Below are 21,897 nucleotides of genomic sequence, written 5' to 3' on the forward strand. Positions count from 1 at the left end.
TCTGCCAGCCAGCAGCAGCAGTGCCATTATGTGGGATTACATATCAAGAATATATTATCATTATAAACCAGGTTCTTGAAGAATAGAGAAAAATTAGTGATGCATACCCCTAACCCTTCCACTTCCATGCTTAGCAAAGATGTAAGATAGATGTTAAGGTACTCGGGGATTAGTGAGAAGTGGTGGCCAGAGTCCAGCACTTGAGTTGAAGAGTCCTGACCTCAACAGCCTGAAGCAGAAAGTTTTAAGTTTTTTCTAGTTACTTTCTTTTACTCACGTACAGAAAGAGAAGACAACATAGCCAGAAGGACTGAGCTACTGTGAGCAGAGACAGGCACACAGATGAGAAGCGTAAGAGAAGTGGCCAAGGACAAAGTTGGCAATCGTCTTTTGACGCAGGAGTTTGAGCTGGACTTACTCTGTTCAGCAGGAGCTCAAGAGGAGATGTGAAGCTGAGAGAATGAGGAGAAATGGGGTGTGAGGTCTTTTATAGGGTGCTCGGGATTTTTCCTCCGGAAACAAGAGGAGCTCCCACCGGAGAGACTTGATTGTTCACCACTGCAAACACTTCACTAATTGGAGTTTTTACTCTCCTATTTTGACTCACGGTGTTGCAAACAGATCAATATCCTGCCTTTGGGATCACCATTCCTCTTGTTACTCCATAAAAACGTTAATTGCCCACCACACCTGGTGTTGTTCATGTGCAGGGATGGGGAGGTTTCTGGATAGTTGTGCTGCATTTACCCGAAATACTTGCCTGCTGCATTTGCCTTGCATGAAGCAGCCAAGAGTCCAATTCAGCAATGTGAACATGTTGTAGGAAGGTGGAATAATGGGGTGGGATGTTGGTCTTGGGGTTTTATGGGTTGCCAAGGGACCCAGCAGAAAAAAATGGCTAAAAAAAGGCCATGGTGGTGTGTAGGATAAATGAGTGTGTTTGGGCAGCTTGTGAAAAAAAAAATCTAGGTTGTGAGTGGGCGAAAGAGATAAAGGGAATTAAGGATGCAGGTATGAGCACATGATGGGTCGGCAGGAGGTGAGCGAAGAGCCTGGGGCTGGTGCCCTGAAATAAGGAGTGTGAGCATCCTCCACTGGCCCCAGGGCAATAGGGGCTGGTCCTGTTGGGGTACAGAAGGAGTGGATAGGCCTCTGGGGTCTGAACCCATTCCTGAGGTTTGGGTTTGGGGTTTTCAGGTGGGAGACTTTGGAGCAAACTCCTGCTGGATGCATCCAGTTGGAGCGATGGGAATGGGGAATGCAGGCTGGGCATGGACTGGGAGGCAGGGGAGCAGCATTGATGATAAACCTATTTCTGACTAAAACAGCAAAGAAGCACAAAGGAGTGATGTAATATTTTAAGTCAGTCCTTCTTAACTGAAGGAGAGACATTTAACCCAAACAGAAGGAATTTAAGACCCTATAAGGAAATCAAACGCATCCCAACAGGAGGCTCACAAGGCCATTTGTCCCATCCCCCTGACATTTGCTCCCAGTGTCTGATACTGATCTCCTTTCTGACACTCAGATAGGAGAAAAAAGAGGGAAAAAAAGCTCTGTAGCTTTTTGAGCTCTTCCCTCCCTCTCTGCTTCTGTCTTCACATGTAAATTTGGATTTGTGTCTCTGCCCTTTAGTGCTCTGCTTTGGGGAGGAAAGTGGCTTTCTGCCTGTGGAGCACATGCAGCCTGATCCCAGCCAGGACTCTAGAGGCCACTGTAATATTAATAATAGCACGGACAGACTGAAATAAAATAGTGTCCAGGAAATTCACTGCTAGGCAGTGGAGCTGAATCACTTGATTGAAGAGGTCCGAGAGGAAACCGGAACGTGTCTGGGGATATTTCACAAATGACAGAAGAATGAAGATTCTTGTGAAACTATTATTCACGATGAAGCACTAATTGCACCCTGGATCACCCGGATGGTGACAAACATGTTTATCACTTCTCTCAGCGATAGAGACATCCACCTGAACATGGTCTGGCAGGGAGGATGCTCACGCATGTTAGAGACCCAGACCTGTGTCTGACCCTATAGCTGCTGCCTGAGACCCAAGGTTCTTCTACAAAGCACCTAGACTTTGGGAAATGCTTTCCTGAGTCCCTTGGTCCAACATGGAGTGGATTGCAGGTTTGTTCTGTGTGTAATTTGTTGGTTTTATGGAAATAATTGCATTTGCAATTGTCCTAATACTGGTCATGATTATTCCATATTTCAGTTATTGGTTTTCAATTTACAGAGGGGATAAATGAAGCACAGAAAAAAATACTACACCTTAGAAGAATCTGTGGGACAAGTCTGGCACAAGTACAAACTTCCAAATCCCTTTTTGTTTTCAGGCAGGTTTTGTTCATGCGGAATCCCCTTCACTAGAGGTTGGACAAACCTATGTCGAATTGGCTTAGGCAAAGCAATTCCTGTCCCGGGGAGTGGAAAGCAGGAGCTGCCCTCCTGACATCTGTCCCATCCCTCCTTTCCCCAGCCCAGTGAGCTCCAGAAGGGATCTGAAGTGGATTTGTCACTTTGCCCCAGCCCCATCCTTTCCTGTGAAAGTTTTGCTGGCACCATCCTTCCCAAAGAGGTCCCCAAGGTGCTCACAAGTGACATTGCATGCCATGGGGTGGCCAAGCCATTGCAGCCTGAGTGCTCGAGGCCCGTGGGCTGTGCTGTTGGGCTGCACAGGGCTGGGACAGCCCAAGGAGCCATGCTTGGGATGGGAGCTGTGTGATCCTCAATGTGTCATGGCATCATCCTGTGTGCCTGGGTGAGGAAGAGCTCAGTGAGGAAGGCTGGCATGTCGAGAGCCCCATGCGTGCACTGACAAAGCCTCCATTCCAGTAAGGGGCACCTTGCACCTGCATCACCTCCTTTTCCTCTCCAGGTTGTGCTGCAGGAGAAATCTCCACCTCTAACGCTGCCGAGCAGCTGACTGCGATGTGTCACATCCTGCAGGCTGGGCCGGGCAGGACGCTGGGCGGTGGGGACATTGGAGGCTCTTGCCTGGGCTGGGTGAGGTGCGAGGAGCCTCCTGGGACATGAGGCTGTGAGTCACCAGTTGCAGGTCCCTGCTTTGCTGCCAGCAATCCCCCCGGGGAGCTCCTCTAACCCCCCTGACCTGGCCCTATAGGGGGCTGGGGGCCTTTTGCCCTGCTAAAGAGAGTGGGTCCAGCCAACTCCTCCCCTGTCTACTGCCACGCTTCTGATCCCCATTTGGCTTGTATTCCTAGCTAAACAGTCCCCATTCCTCCCCCAGCTTGAAGGCTCCATCCCCGAGAGGTCTCACCCCTCCCTGACCCCATCAGCACCCATCAGAGTGGCACCGAACGTTGCTGAGCTCCGGCTGCCCAGGATACAGAGGGCAATGAATGAAATGAGGTGCCAAGCAGAACTCTTCTTTTTACCTCTCTGACAAAGTGTGTGTGGTGTGTTTTTATTTTTTTTTTCATGTTAATATATTAGTATTTAATTGCTGGGTTGCACACAGAGCATGTGATGAAAACTGTTAGCTTTTTCTCAACAGGGAAGGTGTGCCTGGAGGAGGAATAGTGTGAAACTGGTCTGAATCAACCAGGAGCCTTGAAGTCAGGGTGAACGGGGGTGCTGCAGACATCAGATTCCACCACAGGAAGGGTCAGAAGCAATTCAAAGGGATGAAGTAGAAAACACAGATACAAGGGGGTCATGAGCTGTACTTTTTATTGGCTCTGCATCTGCTGTGAAAGAACTGTGGGAGGTGAATTGATCACAGTGCAGGGTGTTTCATTACATGAGCCACCAAGATAAGGAACAGCACTTAATATTTCACACTGAGACAGTGGGTTACATCTTCAAAGCACGTTACAAGCAAAATGACAAGAAGAGTGGAAACCCTTGAGCGACACAGGACATGCCGAAAACTGGGGCGATGTTGCGAGGATGAGAAGTTTCCCGTTCATCCCCACTCCTCACATCCTCTACTTTATTTTCCGGGCCGGCACTTTGCAGACCTGCTGCTTCTGCTGGCTGGGGATGCACTTTGCCACAGGCACACAGCCTTGCTGTACTGGGATGGGGTAGGTGGGCAGTGGGCAGATCTGCGGCACCCGCTGCACGGGCTTGCTGCAGCATGGCTGGTACCCTGAGCTCTGGCGGGTCTCATGGCATCCTCCTCCGGAGGACGTGTGGCACCTCTCAGAGCACACCGACCTCCCGTAGCTGTGGCATCCCCCGGTTGAGCCGTAGCTGTAGGTGGGTCTCCTGACGCAGCTGGAACCACCACCTCCATGGCATGAACCCGAGGATGTGTGGCACCTCTCGGAGCACACCGACTGCCCGTAGCCGTGGCATCCCCCCGTGGAGCCATAGCTGTAGGTGGGTCTCCTGACACAGCCCCCGCCTCCGTGGCACGAATCAGCCGCTGTGTAGCTGTGGCACCGCTCGGAGCAGACCGGCTGCCGGTAGCCATAGTGCCGGTAGTTGTGCCCCCTCATTCCTTCCACGCCTTCGCCGTCGCACCCCGAGGAGCAGGTCTCATAGCCGTAGCGAAAGGGCGTGCGCCGCGTGTCCAGCCAGGACCCTGAGGGATCGTACCAGGTTGAGTTCAAGTTGAAGTAGGATTCCCTTCCAGAGGAGTATATCATAGTGCAGTTGTAGGGAAAAATCTGAAAAACACATGAAGAAGCTTGTGTTTTCATCTCTGTTTTCATTTAACTTCTCATAAGCTACTTTGGTGTCCCATGCATAGTCCAGCTTTGCTTATCCTAAAACCCAGGATCTAAAGAAAGTCCTTGCTGTCACTCAGTATGTCCAAACCCTCTTTCTGACCTTACTCTTATTTTTTTTTTCCCGTCTCCAAGAACAGAGGCAGCCATATAGCATTGCAGCACATAGCGACATTGCTGAAAATCCTGAACCCAAGTCCCTCAAAGGCTTCTTTTGCGGCTTAGCCCACCATCCTCTAGCCCCTGTGTGAGGAGCACAGTCTAAAGGAAAGCACTAGTATGCTCGGTCTGTGACATCCTAAATCCAGACACCCATCCAAAAATGAACCCAGGTGCTCTGAGCTGTCTTACCCAATTCACAAGGAGAAGGCAGACGCTGAGTGGGGGAACAGATTGTGAGAGGCAAAGGGACCGAGCCCTTTTATACAGTTCCAAGTCTTCCCCTTGTAAATGAAACACACTGCAGGAACGAGGACTAAATTATTTATTGACAAAACATCCCCTCCATTTGGATGCTGTTCCCAGGACTTGGCATGTTCTGCTTGACTCATGATTCTTGATAAGTATCTTTTAATTATACCATAGTTACTGTGTAGTGCACATAAAGGACTCACAGAGTTTAAGCCACACATAGTCTATATGAGGCAGGTAATATCGTACTTATTCACCAGCTCCAGAGTACTGAGACACCGCGTGCAGGCTGATGGGTGACCTATGAGTCAGGAGCCTCCATGTGCACAGCGTTATCACCCCGGTGTTCCCACTCTGCTACCCACGGGGAGCATTTCCAGGTGTCTGAAGCACAAACAGGGGTCTGGGAAGAGCCAGCACAGAGCCACTGAGGGCAAATCATGCTGATGGGTTTCGGTGATGATGATGATGATGATGATGATGTCGGTTCTGTGGATGGGGAGTGCAATGGATGGCGATGCCTTGACTTTTGCAAGGTTTTCGGCAGTGTCTGCCACAGCAGCCTTGTGGTTAAACTGGTGGAAGTATGGCCTGGAACGGGTAAACTATATGGTGGGTTTAACATTGGCTGATGTTGGCTGACATCTTCATTAATGCCCTGGATGATGAGGTGGACTCAGCAAGTCCACAGGTGGCACCAAATTAGGGTGAGTGCCCCAGACTGCTGGAGGACAGGACCTGGGCAGGCTAGAGAAAGAGTCCTGTGGCTGGGACGGGTGAAAAGAAGTTTTGAAGACAAGAGAGACCAGAGCCAAGCTGGAGGTGTGAGGACTGAGCTGGCCTGCGGCCTTTCCATGGCAGGTTTTCTGTCTTAAGTAAATACAAATTATTTTTTTCCCCCTGATTTTCCTTGGGAATTGCTAGTGGGGATCCTTGGGGCTATGCTAAGGCAATACAAAGAAAAAACACTGGGTATTTTAATGTGCATAGTGAAAGGCTTTTCTGCTAAAGTGAGAGAGAAGCAGCACATTAGCAGCGTGTCCGTGGGGAAGAGGCTGACCCGCACCTTCCTGCACCTAGGGAGAACATTCCTGGCATGCTCAGACGTGCCTCACGTGCTGAGGCACACGCTTCATTATCCTGATTAGCACTTATATGAGGGACAGCCTCCCAGTGTGGTGTTACTGCATAGCTAATGGAGGTAATGGAACACATTGTGGGGCAAACAGTTTGTGCTGAGATCACTTACTGGAAGGGTGCGTGATGGGCAATAGTGAAGTCCACCCATCGGTCCTCTCATGGGTAACCACCATGGGGAAAATTTCACAGCACACAGCTGAGGTCAGCCTGGTGAAACTGCCATGGCCAGGGCTGAAGTTGTCATGTGTGACCTTGAATTTTGTTTTTAACTTCAAAGATATCCTTGTGAGAATTCTAATGACCTTTAATATCTACTCATTGTAATATCAGTGATATTATTGGTGGAAAAGAAAAAGGAACAAAGTGTCAACTAATTTTTGTCAATTTTATTCTTGAATACACAGGGAGAAAGTAAAATTGCAGGAGTCCCTGGTGCTCCTGCCATCACAGTGTGTGCCTTTTGCCAGTACAGTCCTGTCCCTGTTTAGGAACAACCTTGAAATCACAGTCCGCTGAAGCTGCAAGAAAAGGGGCGTCCATTGCAGGCTGCTTGCACCTCCTTGTTCTGGCTTTTCTTGCTCAGTTCATCCATCCCCTCTGCTTGCCTTCCCACCAGAGGGAAGAACCAGCAACTCCCAGCAAAGGAGGAGCAAAATGGGGTTTGGGTGATTAAAGCCTATTCCCTGGTGGGGGGAAGATCCTGGGAATTTCACAGAATCACCGAGTGGTTGGGGTTGGAAGGGATCTTAAAGCCCACCTTGTTCCAACCCCCCTGCAGTGGACAGGGACCCCTGCCCCCAGCCCAGGCAGCCCCCAGCTCCATCCAGCCTGGCCTTGGGCACTGCCAGGGATGGTGCACCCGCGGGCAGCCTGCGCCAGGGCATTGATTTAAAGTGTCAGTGCCGGGGTCAAGCAGGGGATCACAGTCCCTGAATCCAGGGCGTGCAGAGCAGCAGCCAGAAAGCAGAGCTGAGAGCACCAGCAGTTTGAGCAAAAAGCGGGGCATCTCCGCGCCGAGCAGCGGCATAGGGGGAACACGCTGGGGAGGGCCCCCTCCTCATTTCTTCTGCAGGCAGGGGGGCAAGAGAGGGACCTGTTTGTGCTGGTGCTGGCTGGGATGCTGCACGGCAGGGGGGCAGCAGTACTTGACGGGTGGGCGGCAGTGCTGGATGGGTGGGCGGCAGTGCTGGATGGGTGGGCAGCAGCACGGGACGCAGGGGCAGCGGCGCTGCAGTGGCCGGGGATGCAGCGGGATGGGCGAGCAGGGCTCTTGCACGGGGCACTGCTCCACTCTCCTGCGGGGCTTGCCGCAGCTCCCTGGATCCTCGCTTTGCAGTGGTGGCCGATACTGCTGCAGAGGCCGGCGGTGGATTTTAGTCGGGGGGCAAGAAGGCTGCACGGGGCTCAGCTCCACCCGCCGACGGGGTTTGCCAAAACTGCAGCGTTGCTGTGGCGGGCAGCAATTCTGGGGTGGGCAGGGCTCCGGCAGCTGGCAGGCTTGTGGCACGCTCTGGCAGGACCCCTCAACGTCGCGGCTGAGGCTGCCGGGGTCTTGGCAGGGGGACAGGTCCGTGACCCCCATGGGGCTTTCGTGGCAGCCGCAGATGGAGTCGTCATGGCACAAATCCTGGTCATCCTCGCCTTTACGGTATTGCATCTTGTGGCAGAGATGTCCAAGCCCTCGGGGATAAAGTCTGAGAAAAAGAAAACAATGGAGTTTTTTTATTGTTATTATTAATGTTATTATTTATTTATTTATTTTAATTGGCTCTTTCTATGAAAAAATGTTAGTAATCTGAGGCAGCAGAGGGAATCCAACTCACCCTGCGACTGGTGACAGACGGGCTGAGCAGGGTGTCCGAGTCCTGAGGACCGCGCTGGAGCCAAAAGCTTTTATATGCAGCCTTGCTCTCTTGGCAATGAGGCATGCCATGGGAATTAATAGCTAAGCAGTGAGTGCCACTTCTGCATGTATATTTTTTCTGGCACTTGCTATTGGATTAATCAGCTGCAATTAGCATCTCCCTCGCTGTAACGTCAGCTTAGCTCTTTGCATATGCATTGGCCATTAACTAATTTGTTCTCCCATCGGTCATGTTCAAATAGGCTGTTACCCAATGTCAGTCAGATGGGATCCTGGGATAAGGATACCTGGAATGCCGTGATGCTGACTGGTGTGTGCAAAAAGAGCCTCTCGTGGCAGTGGGAAAGTCACCTACAGGTCCGGGGTTCCTGGTGTCCAGTCCCATGTCCCAGCACACTAGTGCCATGAAATGGGGTGTCAGAGCAGAGGTGGGTAAATAGAGACAGGTTTTCATGAGATTAAAACAAAGTAGAGAGAAATCTATCATTAAAAAAAAAAAAAAAGCTTCCTGCAAAGTATTTTTTTAAAGGAAAAAATGGAATAAGAAATAAATTATTTTTTCATTAATAAGTGATTGATTTTTCAACTCTATTTCAGCCTAAAACCACCCTGGCCAACTCTAAACCAGGAGTCTTTGTGTTCATGGAGCTGGGGTTTAACCCCAAGCCACTCTTTGGCCTTTTCACCCACAGCTGGAAGTCCAGTTTGGTGCTGCAATACCATGCTCGATGTAGACAAGAGGAATTTCCTGCCTCTCCATGCTTTGTGCCATGGCACTGTGGTCTGCGGCTGGCACAGGGGCTACATTCACCTATCATTCCTGCTTGAATGAAACTAGTAGTGGGAAAACCTTTTTTTTTTTTTTTTTTTTTATAATGCTAACTTTGTGAAACTGCCATGTCACTGCTGTGTCAAACCCACTGGCCTGCAGAAATAATAGGAAATTTCTTGGGGGATTCCCACAGCTCTCCCCTCTTTCACCCCTGATCTCCTTCCTGTTTGGCTGGGTGACTTTGGACCTCTCCCACGTGCATGGTCCTGGAGTACCATCACCTAATTGTTTGTGCCCAGAGAGCCTTTGGCAGGCACCTGGGCACGGGGTCAGGCTGTGGTGGGTATGTCCTTTCCCCCATTTTAAGGAGTTAATTCCCTTCCAAGTGAGAAGTTTCTCAGCCAAGTGAGTGGGTACAACACCAAAAGCCCTTTTATGCTCTGCAAATCTGGAATGAGTACAACCCAGGGCACTGCTGACCTCACGAACTAACAACGCCAGGCTTTGTCAAGTGCCACATCCGCCTTCTGACAGTTCTGCTTTGACTCACTGTCTGTGGAGCTCCTCCTCTGTGCATTTCTGTGGATGGTCAAGGCATTTTTTAAATGCCAGCAATGTATCTCGCACAGCAGCCCCGGGCTGTCAGTGCAAAAGGAATTTCCATCCACTCACTCCGCAGCAGAGCTGTGGAAGAGATGCTCAGAGGTCTGTCCAAGTGGCGGTTGGGTTTGAATCACGGGGAAAAGCATGTGCAGAATTCAGGGGTGTGACTGCAGGGCGCGTGCTCCGCTGCTGCTGAGATAATTTATTCTTCAGCTACAGGAAAAATGTAATTGCCTTGCAGGAAGGCACAGGACTTGCATGTAGAGGTGGAAAAACCCTTGGTTAGGGGCCAACTAGGACTTTTGATTTATAGCTCGTTACTGCTTTCTTGCGATTATGGTGTTTCTACAGAACTTGGATTTTTATATTAACAAAGATGTTTTGGAGTCACTTCTGTTCCCAAGGGAATCATGAAGTGCAAATATTTCACTTCTGAATATCACCTCTTAAAATGTGCCATATTTTAATAGAACCCCAAATGGAATTAGATAACATTTCTGAATCCTTCAGGCCAGACTTTCAATGGCTCTCTCCTTGCACCATCTGTTTTCAGATGAGACACTTGCTGGTCTATTTCACCTCATTGATAAGACATTGGGTCTTTAAGAAGCTTGCTTTAAAGCTCAGCAAATTTACTGGGAAGGATTCCATTAACAAAAAAGACCCTCAGCTCTAGCCTTAGGATGATACAGATGCTTCCATTGCAGACTGCACATCTTATAAGCAGGGAGAAGATAACACAACACTGCATAGCCTGTCACTTAATGCACTGACACCAGCAAGTGCTGCTTTTCCTCAGGTGAGAGGCTGACCCAAGTTCACTGCATATCCTGGGGTGCTGCCATCGGCAGCAGGCTGAATAGTTGAAAAATTCCCCATAATCAGAAACTAAGCAGATGCTAAAGAAGTCCCGGATCAGAGCTACAGCTTAAAAGGAAAAGATAAATGAATGAACAGAGACCAGAAGTTTGCAGTGTCATAAGCCACAGCTTTTATTGTCTTTCATGAGTAATTGGATATTAAAGCAAGAAAGAAGAGCATGATATATCAACAGCATTAAGCATACTACACACCAAGAGGAAAAACTAACAGCAGGACTAACGCTTACAAAGGAAAATCACACTGTAGAAACTTCAAAGCACATTACAGGCATTTGGTGATTAAAGGCAAGTAAAGAAAAGGAGAGATCTGCAGTCTAGCAGAGGAGGAAGAGCACTTAGGGTCATATCCATATCCATATCCAAGGTGGAGTGAGCCAGGTGGGAAGCAGCAGGCAGTGCTGCAGCAGAGGAGGTGAGCACAGCCCTGCCTGCCTCATGCCCAGGGATTTAGTTGCCACAGCAGCCACCACCGCTGCCACCGCAGCAGCCTCCGTTGTTCATGGTGTAGCAGCAGGTCTGCATGGGCATGCAGCAGGTCATGGGGCAGCAGCACTGCGAGGGGTAGCAGCAGGGTGTCTTGCAGCACTTCGGACTGCTGTAGCAGCAGACGGTGTAGTTATTTCCACCGCAGCATCCACCGCAACCTCCGTTGGGCATGTTGTTGGTAGTGTAGGCAAAGCTGGAAAGCAACGGAAAGAGTCAGGCTGTGATCAGGAGCAGCATATTTGGAAATGCAGAAATCATCCATTGCGCTGCTTATGCTAAACTCAGATATTCTAGGAACTGAAACCCACTGTTGTCTTTATTTTTTTTTTCTAATAAATATTGCTTATAACTCCTGCCTCTGTCTTTTTGCTGCCATGTAGATGCTCACCTACTTGCACCAGTGCATCCCTCTGGGTAGCAGTGCTACCAACACGGTGCAGACAGTCCTGGGCCAGAAACATTCTCAGACCTTTTGCTCTGCATGGCCCTGCTGGTACCCCTGCAGCCTCTCCATCTTAAGGCTTTGAATTTGTCTCCATAATTCCCAGTACACTCTTCATAAAGACCAACTTTAGCCAAAGGTCCAATCTAGAGACCCATCTGTATTTGCTATTGTTATAAGATATCCATAGCATTTTTCTTTAGTGAAGAGGAAGGAAGATCAAGATGTTCTCACTTACCCTGTTGAACGGTGAGGAGAAGTGAAGGGAGGAGAAGATGAACGAATGAAGTGAGCTGGGCCCGGAGACCTTTTATAGTCCTGGGCACCATCCTATGTGGAAATGAGACAGCCATCGACCATTCAGACTTCCCTGTTTACTAACACAAACCCATACTTTTTAGCTATACGTGTCTTCAGCTATTTACTCTTTGCCTTATTATATGTGATCACTACCTTTGTTTTGTCTCATAACTATTTAGCCTGCAGATAATCAGAGGGCTCCTATGAATACTAATGAATTTGTTCTCTCTGCAGCCTTGCATGGGAGCTAAAAAATGCATCCTTGCATCCGTTTGACGAATGCAGATGGTGACGGCCAGAGATGCTAAGGGACTTACTCAGAAGTGGCTGGTGCTGAATCAGTGTAAGAGCCCAACAGAAGCCCCCAGGTCATGTCTTTTGGGCACATGATGGGTTGCTTCACCGGGCTGGTGTTTGAGAGAAATATTTGGCAGATGTCATGAAAATAGGTATGCTTGTTACTAGTCACAGGACGTGCATGTGAGGAGGGAGTGAGAAGACCACGTGCTCGGGACATGTCAGGAGTCACGCCAGTTCCTGGGTCTGTCACCCGCACATGACTCCGCACAAGATCATCGTCCCCTCTTGCATGCCGAGAGCATCTTGGTGTTGTCCTTTGGCTTGCCTAAACTTCTGCAAATCCTCCAGCCTATGGGTTCAGGTTTGCATGTGGGCATTACCAACACAGGCTGGACAAGAGTCCTTCAGTTCCTGCTGTGCTTTGCTTTCCACTTTGCTTCCCTGGGAACATTTTCTAAGACTCTAAAGTGAATTGGCCTCACTTCAGGATATTTTGCATTTTAATTAAAAAGTCAAGGGACTGCTTGTGCAAATGGTAATGCAGGGAGGCATGGCTCTGGGGCCAGGTGTAATGCAAAATAGCCTCAGGAAGTCCAGCAAGGCCAAGTGCATTCTCCTGCACCTAGTGGGAGTAATCTAACTGGGTACGGGTGGATTGAGAGCAACCCCATTGGAACAGCAGATTGGAACAGCAGGGCGAGGGAGGGGATTGTCCCCTTTTGCCCCACTCTCATGAGCCCCCCCTGCAGCACCATATCCAGCTCTGGGTCCCCAGCATGAGGCGGACGTGGGGCTGTTGGAGTGGGGCCAGAGGAGGCTGCGAGGTTGCTCAGGGGCTGCAGCACCTCTGGTGTGGGGCCAGGTTGAGAGCTGGGGGGGTTAGGCCTGGAGAAGGCTCCAGGGAGACCCCACTGCAGCTTTTGATACATAAAGAGGGTTATGACAAGGGGGATGCACTTTCTACCAGGGTCTGGAGTGATGGGACAAGGGGCAGTGGTTTTTAAGTGAAAGAGGGTAGGTTTGGCTTAGGTATTAGCAGGAAACCCTTCACGATGAAGGCGGTGAGGTCCCCTTGCCCAGGCTGCCCATACACATTGCAGATGCCCTGGCAATGGTAGTGTTCAAATCTGGGCTGGATGGGGCTTCCACAGCCTGATCTACAGGAAAGTTTCTCTGCCAGTGGCAGTGTGGTTGGACTGAGTGATCTTTAAAGGTCCCTTCCAACTCAAACCTTTCATGATTCTGTCATTTCAAGACAAAATGTCCCTCCTCCCTCCTCCCCTTGCATCTGGCTAAAATGCCCTTGTGTGCTGGAGCCCTGGCACTGATCTGACCTAGCTCTGCATGAGCTCCTTGGTCCTCACAAGGGTCATGGAGTTAAGTGGAAGGCAGAGACTCAGAAGCGATGCAGGAAGGGATGTTGCTCAGGTGGAACCATTTTCTGGAAGGGAGAGAGGGAGGCAGGAAGGTCAAGGTAAGGCAGAACCATGGGACACTCAGCCAGGGTGAATGAATGCTTATTTAACACCAGCCACGGCCTCCCATGCACTTTGCTGTGGGGCTGAATGCTGGCAGGAACACAGGGTATTTGAGAGGAAGTTTTTACACAGATGAAAATTGCAGCTCTCATCTGATGGCTTGGGAACATTACTCTGAGAGGAGTGCTGCCTAATGAGAGGATGGTGGAGCCTGCCTGGTGAGTTCCCTGCTGCTGCCCGGCATCCTCCAGCATCCCCAGGGCATTCTGGAGCCAGCTGCTCCTGGCTGAGCTGCTGTCAGCCCCAAGGATGCTAGCAGGGACGCTGGTTTGCTTTCTGCACAGTGCAAAGGAACAGGCTGTGGTTTTAGTGCTGCTTCACCCCTGCAATAAATCCAGCCAGCTCCTTTCCATACTTTCCTGAATGAGAATAATTCCTTGAGCAAAACACTGGAGAAGTAACTTGTAATTGCAAGTCCTGCAGCCAGGGTAGAAGAACATGCATGGCATTTCCTCTCTAGCAGATCCCCTCTGAGGAGGCGTATGTTGCCTGCCCATGAGAACTGATCAATTTACAGGGAACTAGTGGGGCAGAAGCAAAGGGGACACTTCACTTGTGCCTTCAGCAGGGAAGTTCTCATTTGCAAATCCTGCAGCTGCAAGAAGGGAGGATCTAGGTGGGCACTTCCCATCTGTGTCAGCAATGTCCAGCAATGCAGGTGAACTGGATATTCATAGACCTTGGTGAGTGGCCTGCAGATCCTAATGCAGAGAAGGGACTGACATGGGGTGGAAACGGAACTGGTAAAGGGCATTAGACAAAGACTGAGGACTGTAGCACATGTCTTGCATGCTGTGTTTTAATAAAATTCTTACTGATCCAGCCACTTGTTGAAGATGGTAGAGGCTTCTCACCATTTCTTCTGACCATTCAGCTCCAAATCTGACAACCCAGACGTTTTAGCAAAAGCAAGGCCTCCTTCTCATAAATGTTAAACTGCTTATAGGAACTCGCTAGAGGTACTTAAGTAGACCTATAGGTGGTTTAAATACATGGAGCTTTCCAAGTTGTGATGTGCCTGTGCCAGTGTTCCAGAAGAAATTCACATCCTTGTAAATTTATGTATGATTTTCATCCTATTTCTTTGTAGTTTTACAGTGAGAGTAGAAATGCTGATTGCACAGGTGCAAGACACACAGCTTATATTAGAATAGACTCATGCATAAGCTCAGAGCTGCATCAGGGATGCAATGATTCTCTTTATGTGGTCAAAGCCCCCTTAGTCAACACCTTCTAGAGAGTAGTATCCCATTGCCAGAAGAAAATGCAAAAAGGATGTGATAGATGTGGTGATACACTCCAGGTGTACCAGCTAGAAATCAGATAACCACCAGAAGTTTTGCAGTCTCAAGAACTACAGGTTTTATTTCATTTTTTCAGACAGATTGAAGCAAAACAGTGATGAAAATAACATCCCACACACCAAGAGGAAAAACTAACAGCAGGACTAATGCTTACAAAGAAAAATCACACTGATCAGTGTGTAGAAACTTCAAAGCATGTTACAGGCATTTGGTGATTAAAGGCAAGTAAAGAAAAGGAGAGATCTGCAGTCTCCAAATAGAGGATGAAGAACATTTAGGGTCATATCCATATCCAAGGCAGAGTGAGCCAGGTGGGAAGCAGCAGGCAGTGCTGCAGCAGAGGAGGTGAGCACAGCCCTGCCTGCCTCATGCCCAGGGATTTAGTTGCCACAGCAGCCACCACCGCTGCCACCGCAGCAGCCTCCGTTGTTCATGGTGTAGCAGCAGGTCTGCATGGGCATGCAGCAGGTCATGGGGCAGCAGCACTGCGAGGGGTAGCAGCAGGGCGTCTTGCAGCACTTCCGACTGCTGTAGCAGCAGACAGAGTAGTTATTTCCACCGCAGCATCCACAACCTCCGTAGGGCATGTTGTTGGTAGTGTAGGCAAAGCTGGAAAGCAACAGAAAGAATTTATTTTTCTCTGCCTGAATTTGACCACTGTCTATGCATATTAAACCTTGCTTATCCCCAGGTTTATCCCATACTGGATGGATGGTGTAGTCCCTTCTGTCCAGAATCCCAAGGTAGCCTGTCCCTGAGATATCCATATTCCGGCTTTGGCCAGCGGTGTAATTGGCATAGTGGCCAGCACTGGTTCCATCAGAAAGAAGCCACCCAGATGGATCTCCAAACCAATCCCTCCAAATTGGCCCCAGACAAGACAGTGTAGGAAATCATGGATGACTTCCTACAAAGTACACAGAAATACAGTAGAGTGCAAAAGAGAAGGCAAGCAGTAAACTCCAACTTACCCTGTTGACCAGTGAGGACAGGTGAGAGGAACACAAGGAGTGAATGAAGAGCTCTGTGATGGGCAGCCTTTTATATGGTTCAAAACCACCACCCCCTGGAAATGAGGCATTTTTCAGCAATTCTGACTTCACTGTTTACCACCCAGTATATGCCTCTCACGTGTCTTCCGGTACTTAATCTTTACCTCTTTCTGTTTGCTCACCACCTCAATTCTGCACCATAATTAGTTGTACATATGAACAACAGGTGCAAATTTTCTAATGAATTTACATTAATGGGAATCGGAGGTAGCTATAAGGTATTCCCATCCACTTCCTAAGGAGTGAGTGACCTTGAGACACAGAAGCACCTAACAATTTGCCCGGGGGGGGGTGGGTGCTGAAGCAGTGGGAGAACTGTGTCTGGAACTAGGAAATGTCATCACTCACATGTCCCCTCTGAGCTTGGCTGTGATTCTGGGGACCAGTGGAAACTATTGGCAAATGTGAATCATTCTTTCCTGCCTCTGAGAGGTGGCTGTGCGTCCAAAGTTGACTGAAAAATTTATCTTTGTTCAGACTTGTGCTTAGGTCTCACACCATGGTGCTTTGTCCTCACACCTCCACTTTTTATTTCTTGCATAGTATTAAAGATTTTTTTTTCATTTTCACTCATAAAGGGCTCTGTTGAGTCTATATTAAGCAGCTTTCAAAGCCACAGTGCACACTTTTTAGCTTTCCTCTGTGTTGTTTCTGTATACTTCATTTTCTGAGATTATTTTTAAGGTCTGTGAGACTGAGATAACTTGTCTTTCATGATATTCATGCTGATTAAATTTGAGGGTGTCATACAAAGAATTTGATTCTACACCCTTGTTTGCAAATATGATATTCAACTCTCCTGTACCCCTAATGCTCACCTGGTATCACACAGGTGCTCTAGGTTCAGGCACCTGTCAGCACTTTTTCAGCGATTGCCTCTAGCTGTTATGGATGCAATGAGCTAAGGCCAAGGCTGCTGTGCATGCAGAGTTCTGCCAAATAGGAGGAGACAGATAAGATGGGCAGAATGTGGCCACAGCAAGTTTGCAGACAACAAAATTGGGGGAATTGGTGGATACACCAGAGGATCGTGCTGCCATCCAGAGGGACTTGGAAAGTCTTAAGAAATGGGCTGGCAGAAACCTCATGAAGTTCAATAAGGAGACGTGCAAGGTCCTGGCCCTGCGGAGGATCAGCTCCATCACCAGGACATGCTGGGGGCGCCTAGCTGGGAAGTGGCCTGGCAGAAAGGCCCTGGAGTGAATGCAAGCCAGCAGCATGCCCTTGGGCAAAGAATGCTGATGGTGTCCTGGGCTGTGTTAGGCCCTGCATTGCAGCAGGTCGAGGGAGAGGATCCTGCCCCTCTGCTCAGCACTGGCAAGGCTGCATCAGGAGTGCTGGGACCCCAGTCCAGGAGAGGCATGGGGAGAGTCCCATGGAAAGGCCTGGGCCTACTGGGGAGAGTACCATGAAGGCCACCATGCTGTTGGAGGGCCTGGAGCCCCTCTCCTGGGAGGAGAGGCTGAGAGCTGGGGCTGATCAGCCTGGAGGAGAGGACACTCAGGGGGATCCCATCCATGTCCATGCAAGGGCCAGGATCCTGCCAATGCTGCCCAAGGCCCAGACAAAAGGCCCTGGGCACAACCTGGAGCATAGGTTTTGTTTGGGCACCAAGAAACAATTCTGTACTGATTGGGGACTGAACATGGGTTGCCCAGAGAGGTTGTGGAGTCTCCTCCTTGGAGATCTTCAAAAGCTTCTGCACATAGTCCTGAGCAGCCTGCTCTGGGTGTCCCTGCTTGAGCAGGGGTTGGACTGGATGGACCCAGAGGTCTCTTCTCACATAGAAAATTCCCTGATTTTGTGATTGTGTTGGAATCAATGAAGATATTATGAAACAGGCTTGAGGATGAGGAAAAGAGCTGTGGTCACGTGCAGAGTCAGGACAGCTCCATTTGAGAAGAAGCTGCAGATAGTTTTCATATGAGAAGAGGGAATAAAAATGTAAGATTGGAGTCCCAAGATGCTGAGACAGCACCTCAATTAAAGGCTGCCGTCATGTTCAGCAGACTCTGAATGTGTGGCTGGAGTGACAGCAGGAGATCCATGCTGGCTGGGACACGTAGTTTCTTCCCAAGCTGTGAACATGATTTTCTATGACGTTGGGTGTCCCTGCTGGAATTGTCCCCAGGGGACCATTGGTCACACAATAACAGGCAGATACCTGCCTGCAGGAGGTAATACCCCATTGTGGAAACCCTCAAACATGCCACCCGCTGAATAAATCAGTCATTGCCCTTTTTATCAGCCATTATTGCTGTCATGTTGGCCAAGACTATCCCTGTGTAGAAATGGATGTGAACCCTGCAGGACTGTTGCTAAACAGGGTTTTATACAAGTATTGAGAAGATAATGGGATTTAATGCTTATTTGGTCAGAAATATCTTCCACACTAAATCCCTGTTACATGCCATGCTATGGCTTTGTAAACTTCCACGGTGGTTACGTGAGTTTGGGAGTGGCAGCACCTTTGTGAACTGGGAGGAATCTGTGATGGCAACTTTTCCAGCATGTGCTAAAGTTAATATTCACAATATGCACTTCTGATATAGTATTCTATAATATGGTATAGGATATCCTTCTGCCAGTGTATTGGAAATGATTTATCTATTAATCAAAAACTCCTGAAGACTTGAATAATCTTTTCAGGAGAGTCTAAGGTGGTAGAGCTTATTCTAATGCAAACTTGTGTATATCTTCATAGTGTATACTATGAAGGTTTGGTTGAGAGAAGCAATCAAGACAGTGCTCAAGGCATTTTTCTGAGACATGCAATTCAGAGCTGTGTCCTGAATTTTAATAGTAAAGGAAGTCCCAGCCAGGTAGAGAAGGTATTGTTGACTCATGTGTGTGCTATTTGAGGAATGGAGCTTTTAAGTTCTGTGCTAGCATTTGGGTTTCATTCCAGTGCTTGTAATCCAGGAATGCCACATAGGAAAATCTTTGCTGATATAAAATAATCCACCAATTAAAGGTGCTCTCTAAATTTTGTTTTCAAAGGTGTTAGTGGAAGAAGATGCTGTCTTCTGTTCAGTGAGTAATGAATTCCTCTCAGTACCTATTAAAATGTCCATTAAAATATCAGGAATGGGTTGCTATACATAGCTGGGGTGGTGTGTTTTCAGTGTTGGAATTATGCATACTTTATTCAGTCCTCTGAGTTTTATTTACCTTAACCACTTACTTTTACAGTCAAAATTGAGCCGAGTATCTGAGGCAGAGCTGCAGTAAGCGCAAGAAGGTATCACACTGCTCTGCTCTCTTTAGGCATGGCATAATTCATGCCAACAGGAAGCAAAGCTGAGTGGTTCTTTGTTTTTTAAAATGTTCTTCCCTTCTATGGGAGCACATTTGTAACCCTTGGGAGTCTGATGATGATGTAGAAAATGGCAGCAGAACAAGGGCCCATTCTAGGCAAAGTGATGTAAGAACAACCAAACAAGGTATTTTGCGTTTTGCTTAATGCCAAGTTTTATTGTCTACAAGTCAAGAGAGAAAATGAAGAATGATGACATTAACAGCAAAAGTATCCCATGTCCCATACACCAAGAAGAGAACTAACAGCCACAATAACTAACAGCCACAATAATATGTAAGATCTCTTTGCCTTACACCGTGGGTGACATACTCAAGTGCATTGTAGATCTTCGATAATTAAAGGAAAGAAGAAAGAAGAAAACCAGAAGAAAATTGCTAGGCAGTTACTCCGTCATCATGTGAAACAAGTGAATGATGGTCAGGTTTTCATCCCCTTGTGCCTGTTCTTGTTGCACGCCAGAGATGGGAGCCAGCAGACTGCTTTTCCTACCCGGAGTTGGCTCAGCAGCACTTCTTGATTGTGGTGCAGCACTGCTGGATGGGAATGCAATACTTTCTCATGGGGGAGCAGTAATTCACGGGGCTGCAGCACACCACAACAGGCTTCTTCTTCACCACGTAGGAGCAGCAAGACAGACATCCAGAGCAGCAGCAGGGGCGGCAGCCACAGCAGCAGGTCCGCACGCATTGCTGGCCACAGCAGCAGCAGCAGGGCTTCTGGCAAGGGTCACAGCAGGACTGCTGGCAAGGGTCACAGCAGGGCTTCTGGCAAGGGTCACAGCAGGGCTTCTGGCATGGGTCACAGCAAGACTGCTGGCAAGGATCACAGCAAGACTGCTGGCATGGGTCACAGCAGGGCTTCTGGCATGGGTCACAGCAGGACTGCTGGCATGGGTCACAGCAAGACTGCTGGCATGGGTCACAGCAGGGCTTCTGGCACGGGTCACAGCAGGACTGCTGGCATGGGTCACAGCAGGGCTTCTGGCAAGGGTCACAGCAGATAGACTGCTGGCATGGGTCACAGCAGACAGTCTTCTGGCATGGGTCACAGCAGGACTGCTGGCATGGGTCACAGCAGGGCTTCTGGCACGGGTCACAGCAGATAGACTGCTGGCATGGGTCACAGCAGGGCTTCTGGCAAGGGTCACAGCAGATGGACTGCTGGCATGGGTCACAGCAGGGCTTCTGGCAAGGGTCACAGCAGATGGATTGCTGGCATGGGTCACAGCAGGGCTTCTGGCATGGGTCACAGCAAGACTGCTGGCATGGGTCACAGCAGGACTGCTGGCATGGGTCACAGCAAGACTGCTGGCATGGGCTGCAGCAGACAGTCTTCTGGCATGGGTCACAGCAGATGGTCTTCTGGCATGGGTCACAGCAAACGGTCTTCTGGCAGGGGCTGCAGCACACCGTTTTGCTCTTCACAACAGAGCAGCATCCAGTAGAGCAACATCCACTGTGGCACATGTTGTTTGTAGAGTAGTCCAAGCTGGAGGGAGCGAGGATCTGAAATACAGTTTACATACAGATACAATCCATCTTTATAAGTTCATAGATGTGTTTTATTTTGGCATACAAATGCTGCTGTCTAGCCCCATGGGTGATAGCCATACCACACTTCACTTCCTATTTATTTGTATTGAGTTGCCCAAAAAAACCCTTATAGAAATTGAGCTACTTGCCACTACCCCAGCAATATTTCTGCATTTTTTGAACAATCCTAGGTGTTACCTTCCCTGTGCTGATCCATGAACATCACCTGCTGAATTCTCATCCCAAGAAGCCTGTTTTCCACTCCCAAGGCCTGAGCTCTCTTCACCAACTGTCTTTTGCAGTAAGCAATAGATCAACAGACTTGGAAAGTCTGGATTTCAGACAGAGTTGTAGAGCAGATACAAAAGCACATTTACATCCATTGCTTGACCAAAGCCAAATGAGAACCGTTGTCAGCAAACAACACTAGGTAACACTTACCTTGCTAACTGAGTGGTTCAGTTGAGTGAGGAGCAAAGGGACGGGGAGACCTTTTATTTAGCTCGACATGGCCCTGACGGAAATGAGATACCCCAAAGCAATTCGTGATTTACCCACTAAGCCTATACTTATTTGTTGAATGTGCCTTCATCTATTTAGTCTTTGCCTCATTATTTTTGACCAACCCTCAATTTTGTATTATTATCAATTTGTTCAGTAAATTTTTTACAATTTTTTAATGTCAAATTAATTCTCGTGTGATGCTTATGAACTGCTTAAAACATATGTTTCTGCTCATTTTGCATATGGTAATGCTGTTACACCAAGTGGCTAGGAGGCTAGTTCAGAGCTAGCAAGTGCGAAATTAACATACAAATCATAATTCAGATTGAGGAGCATTGGATTCCAGAGGTACGCAAAGGCCTTTTGGACGTCAGTCGCTCCTTGGTATGTCTTTTTTACATAGAATTCCAGCGTGTATGATTCCATGTCCCCGTGCTTTGTTTATGAGTGCAGAAATGGTAAGGCCTCGTGGCTTTCTTTGGGGTCTCTGGTCATCAGAAGAGCAAATACGGATCAGAAAGCTCTTGACATCTCCTCTTTTGATCAAGATACAGGAAAATGCATGCCTTGGTCTTACCAATATCAGAAATTTTAGATGAAAGAACTCTGCAAATTCATCATGGAAATGTGAAATAGAGTTTGGATCAAATCAGAGTTTTACAATTCCTTTTGGACATCTTTACATAAAAGCAAAACACAAAAGTTTCTTGGAAGTTTTACATGCTTAGCATATGCTTAGCATGACTTG

At 48.4% G+C, this 21,897-nt stretch overlaps 3 protein-coding genes across 3 annotated transcripts; all 3 read right to left on the reverse strand.

Moving 5' to 3' along the window:
* Positions 1-3,954: 3,954 nt before the first annotated feature.
* On the reverse strand, positions 3,955-4,620 carry LOC311424820 (uncharacterized protein; the record flags this gene model as incomplete). The annotated part of the gene is made up of 1 exon (XM_084500238.1): positions 3,955-4,620. One exon carries the CDS (start codon positions 4,618-4,620, stop codon positions 3,955-3,957), a length of 666 nt encoding a protein of 221 aa, XP_084356364.1.
* A 2,689-nt stretch (positions 4,621-7,309) lies between these two features.
* Positions 7,310-7,909, reverse strand: LOC311424840 (uncharacterized protein; the record flags this gene model as incomplete). The annotated part of the gene is made up of 1 exon (XM_084500272.1): positions 7,310-7,909. One exon carries the CDS (start codon positions 7,907-7,909, stop codon positions 7,310-7,312), a length of 600 nt encoding a protein of 199 aa, XP_084356398.1.
* Positions 7,910-19,613: 11,704 nt separating this feature from the next.
* Positions 19,614-20,579, reverse strand: LOC311424917 (uncharacterized protein; the record flags this gene model as incomplete). Its single annotated transcript, XM_084500439.1, has 1 exon — positions 19,614-20,579. The coding sequence occupies one exon, from the start codon at positions 20,577-20,579 to the stop codon at positions 19,614-19,616; it is 966 nt and encodes a 321-aa protein (XP_084356565.1).
* Between the last annotated feature and the right edge of the window lie 1,318 nt (positions 20,580-21,897).

The sequence above is a fragment of the Aythya ferina genome (genome assembly GCF_964211825.1).
Source record: "Aythya ferina genome assembly, chromosome: 29".
Lineage (NCBI taxonomy): Eukaryota > Metazoa > Chordata > Aves > Anseriformes > Anatidae > Aythya > Aythya ferina.